The 4,496-nt window shown below is 41.9% G+C and overlaps 1 protein-coding gene across 1 annotated transcript; it reads left to right on the forward strand.

Moving 5' to 3' along the window:
* The first annotated feature begins 292 nt into the window (after nucleotides 1-292).
* Nucleotides 293-2,352, forward strand: LOC114567640 (tripartite motif-containing protein 16-like). The gene has a single exon (XM_028596741.1). It carries the CDS (start codon nucleotides 451-453, stop codon nucleotides 2,059-2,061), a length of 1,611 nt encoding a protein of 536 aa, XP_028452542.1. The 5' UTR covers nucleotides 293-450; the 3' UTR covers nucleotides 2,062-2,352.
* The last annotated feature ends 2,144 nt before the right edge of the window (nucleotides 2,353-4,496 follow it).

Here is a 4,496-nt window from a genome sequence, read left to right on the forward strand (position 1 = left end):
CAGGAACACAGGAAAGGTCACGAAAAGGGGAAGAGGAAGAAAAGCACGCTGGCTTGCATACTGCATAATGCAACCGGGTGCATCAGGACACATTTTTGGCATTCTGCATTTGATATATGTATTGGGATATACTAAATATTTCCCTGTCATACTAATGGTAGTATGGGCATTGCAACACACCCAGTCTCTCTCTCAAAGCGCTCCTCTTCCAGGAATGAACAAAGCTTAACCCCTCCCTCCTCTCAAACACAGCCAGCTCCACTCTGTGATCATATTTCCTTGTTCCCTCCCCTTCAGAGCTACAGTTTGCAGATGGGTGTAACCAACAAGCTGGGGGAAATACAGAAGCGTATCACATGCTGTTATTACATCAGAGCTCAGACTAGTTTCACTTCTCAGGATGTGAGACTCAGAGAGTCAGACAGTCGTTGTTACTGAGCGAGAGGTGAAATGGCGCAGAAAGGAGTTCAGCTGGACCGGGAAACCTTCTCTTGTTCCATCTGTCTGGATCTACTGAAGGATCCGGTGGCTATTCCCTGTGGACACAGCTACTGCATGAACTGTATTAAAAGCCACTGGGATGGAGAGGATCGTAAGTACATCTACAGCTGCCCTGAGTGCAGGAAGACGTTCACACCGAGGCCTGTCCTGCTGAAAAACACCATGTTAGCAGCTTTAGTGGAGGAGCTGAAGAAGACTGGACTCCAAGCTGCTCCTGCTGATCACTGCTATGCTGGAGCTGAAGATGTGGCCTGTGATGTCTGCACCGGGAGAAAACTCAAAGCACACAAGTCCTGTCTGCAATGTCTGGCTTCTTTCTGTGAGAAACACCTCCAGCCTCATTATGAATCAGAGACATTCGAGAAACACAAGCTGGTGGAGCCGTCCAAGAAGCTCCAGGAGAACGTCTGCTCTCGTCACGATGAGGTAATGAAACTTTTTTGCCGTACTGATCAGCAGTGTATCTGTTCGCTCTGCTCTGTGGAGGAACATAAAGGCCACGATACAGTCTCAGCTGCAGCAGAAAGGACTGAGAGGCAGAAAAAGCTCGAGGGGAGTCGACAGACCATCCAGCAGAGAATCCAGGACAGAGAGAAAGATGTGAAGCTGCTTCAACAGCAGGTGGAGGCCATCGATCGCGCCGCCGATAAAGCAGTGGAGGACAGCGAGAAGATCTTCACCGAGCTGATCCGTCTCCTGGAGAAAAGAAGCTCTGATGTGAAGCAGCAGGTCAGATCCCAGCAGAAAAGAGAAGAGAGTCGAGTCAGAGAGCTTCAGGAGGAGCTGGAGCAGGAGATCACTGAGCTGAAGAGGGAAGACGCTGAGCTGAAGAAGCTCTCACACACAGAGGATCTCAACCAGTTTCTACACAACTACCCCTCACTGTCACCTCTCAGCCAATCAGCATCCAGCATCCAAATCTGTCCTCTGAGCTGCTTTGAGGATGTGACAGCGGACGTGTCAGAAGTCAGAGATAAACTACAGGACGTCCTGAGAGAGGAACCCAAGACCAGAGCTGGATTCTTAAAATATTCACGTAAAATCACACTGGATCCAACCACAGCAAACACACATCTATCATTATCTGAGGGGAACAGGAAAGCAACATTCATGGGTCAACAGTCTTATTCTAGTCACCCAGACAGATTCACTAACTGGTGTCAGGTCCTGAGTAGAGAGAGTCTGACTGGATGTTGTTACTGGGAGGTGGAGAGGGGAGGAGAAGGAGTTTATGTAGCAGTCACATACAAGAATATCAGGAGAGCAGGGGGGTCGGATGAATGTAGATTTGGACAAAATGACAAATCTTGGGCGTTAGATTGTGACAACAACATTTATACATTTTGGTCCAACAAAGTCCAAACTCCCGTCTCAGGTCCTGAGTCCTCCAGAGTAGGAGTGTACCTGGATCACAGTGCAGGTATTCTGTCCTTCTACAGCGTCTCTGAAACCATGACTCTCCTCCACAGAGTCCAGACCACATTCACTCAGCCCCTCTATGCTGGACTGAGGGTTTATGGTTCTTATGGAGACTCTGCTGAGTTGTGTAAACTGAAATAGACAGAAGTCATTTAAGGGTTAAATTCTGTCATTCTGAGTAATTTTTTTATTTAAAAAAAAGGAAAACTTGCAGCTTGTTAAATGAGAATATTTTCTGGTTCCTTCACTCCTCAAGGCTTTTTAAAAAACGCTTTGGACGCATTCAAGGCTTTTATTGATACATTTTCAATGGGTTTTTTTCGGTGGTTTTTATTGAAAGCTTTTTGACGCTCGTTTTCTACAACACACACACACATGGACACACACGTACACACACACACGTGGACACACACGGACACACACACACATGGACACACACTGACACACACACAAACACACACACAAACACACACTCTCTCTCAAACACACACACACGTGGACACACACGTACACACACACACAGAAGCTATTCTTATAGTTTTGATTGTTGAAACAAGGACGATATGTTAAAAAAAGATCTTTACCGAGATGATCTGTAGATATTAGCTGTTTGTTATTCATGTATTTCGCCACGTTATGCATCTGCAGGACAGGAAGATGTCTGTTGAATAACGGTGTCTTGTAATCCCATGTGGGACCGGCCAAATGTTTAGCGTGACTCAGAAATCAAATCAACCTAAAAGTGTTTTTAGTTTCTCTTCCACTACATGGCTCTGAACAGATAAAGCACCAGACCTCCTTCATCCTGCACACTTTGTTCTCTTTGGGGACATTTTTAACCATTTTTTTTTTTTTGAGTCAAACTTTCCAATGAAAAACCTTTTATCAACGTTTTGGTCGTCTTTTTCAACACTTTTGTGGCTTTTGCCCCCCCGATGTTTTTGTCACTTTTTTCAACGTTTGTCGACTTTTTCTGAGCCATTTGAATTTTTTGTGGGTTTTTTTTCCCAAATTGTTAGTTTTCTTTTTTACATTTGTCACTTTTTTTTAACATTTGTCACTTTAACGTTCTTTTATCAATAGTTTTTTCTTCAAATGCTGTAAAATAGACAAAAACACCCAAATTCAATGAATGTAGTGAACTGATTTATTGAACTTGTTAAGAGCGTTGTATGGAACCATCCACGTCATTTTTTTGGGATCATTTGGTTGAAAGAAACCCAAATTTCTAATATAGAAACTTTTTTGACAATAGGTCAAAGTTAACCCGAGGACAACAGGAGGTGTAAAGATATCTACATGTACAGTACAGGCCAAAAGTTTGGACACACCTTCTCATTCAATGTGTTTCTTTATTTTCATGACTATTTACATTGTAGATTCTCTACAACTAATGTTGAGAAGGTGTGTCCAAACTTTTGGCCTGTACTGTATTTGTTTGGCGGACCAAAATGTTGTTATCATAATCATAATCAATAATTCATTCTTCTCCTTTACATATATGTGCTGAGATTCTGGTTCTGTGTGGATGAAGTGAATGTGTTGATGAAATCATTGAACAAGAGTCTTTGAACAGACTTTACTGATGGGATGTGGGAACAAACTGAAGCTTTACCTGATGAATAAACTAACATGAACAAAGTATTTTCTTCCTTTCTTCATTCCAGGGTTTTTATACAAAGCTGACGGAGAAAATGTGAAGCTGATAAGAGATTATAACTGAGGCACTTTTCCTCCTGAAATACCACAAAGTACAGTGTTCATGTTTGGAGTCAGTCAGTCTCTGTCCTTTTAACTTTCCTCACTAAAACTACTTCGTCACAGAGAAATGAGCAGAGTTTTTTATCACGTCTTCACAGCGTTTAGTAGGGTGTGTTAGAGCATTTCAATAGAGTATATTAGAGCATTTAATAGTGTTAGGGCATTTCTCTGTTTTCTCTGTTTTTCTGAAGCTTTACATGTTGAATAAACTAACATGAACAAAGTCTTTTCTTCCTGTCTTCATTCCAGGGTTTTTATACAAAGCTGACGGAGAAATTGTGAAACTGATGTAATGGCAAATTTACATTCAAGCATGATTCTTTATATTTTTGTCTTATTTCTGTTTTAAGTTTCTCACACAATGCTGAAAGGGAGTTAATCTCATTCCCACATGTTGATTCTGATTCTCACTAAACTGCCACAAAGTCTGGAACATAATGTGAGCACTGTTTGTCTGAACAGATAGGGGCTTCAAGGTCACCCTAAAACTATCTCTCCTGATACATTTAGTTTTCCCTGGGTAGTTGAGACACGGGGGGGAAGAGGTGAATGTCTACAGTGTCTCGATTGATTGTAAGAAATGCAGAGTCATGTTAATCCAAGTGCATGTGTGCTGTCACTCTGAAGATGTATATAAGCTCAGTGTTCGTGTTCACCCGTTGAAGAGACAGTTTCCACACTGAGCTGTCGTGCCCTTTGTTTTACTCCTATATTTTGCTAAATATATAATAAAATACAAAAATACAAAACCTGGTTTAGTCTTCAACTGTCTTTATTTTATATTTAGGCCTTTTTCAAGTTTGGACAAAGAGCGG

The sequence above is a fragment of the Perca flavescens genome, chromosome 14, assembly GCF_004354835.1.
Source record: "Perca flavescens isolate YP-PL-M2 chromosome 14, PFLA_1.0, whole genome shotgun sequence".
Taxonomy (NCBI): Eukaryota; Metazoa; Chordata; class Actinopteri; order Perciformes; family Percidae; genus Perca; species Perca flavescens.

Bases quoted from the DNA above. Each gene is read 5' to 3' on its own strand.
- LOC114567640 (XM_028596741.1), top strand. From the start codon at position 451: ATGGCGCAGAAAGGAGTTCAGCTGGACCGGGAAACCTTCTCTTGTTCC.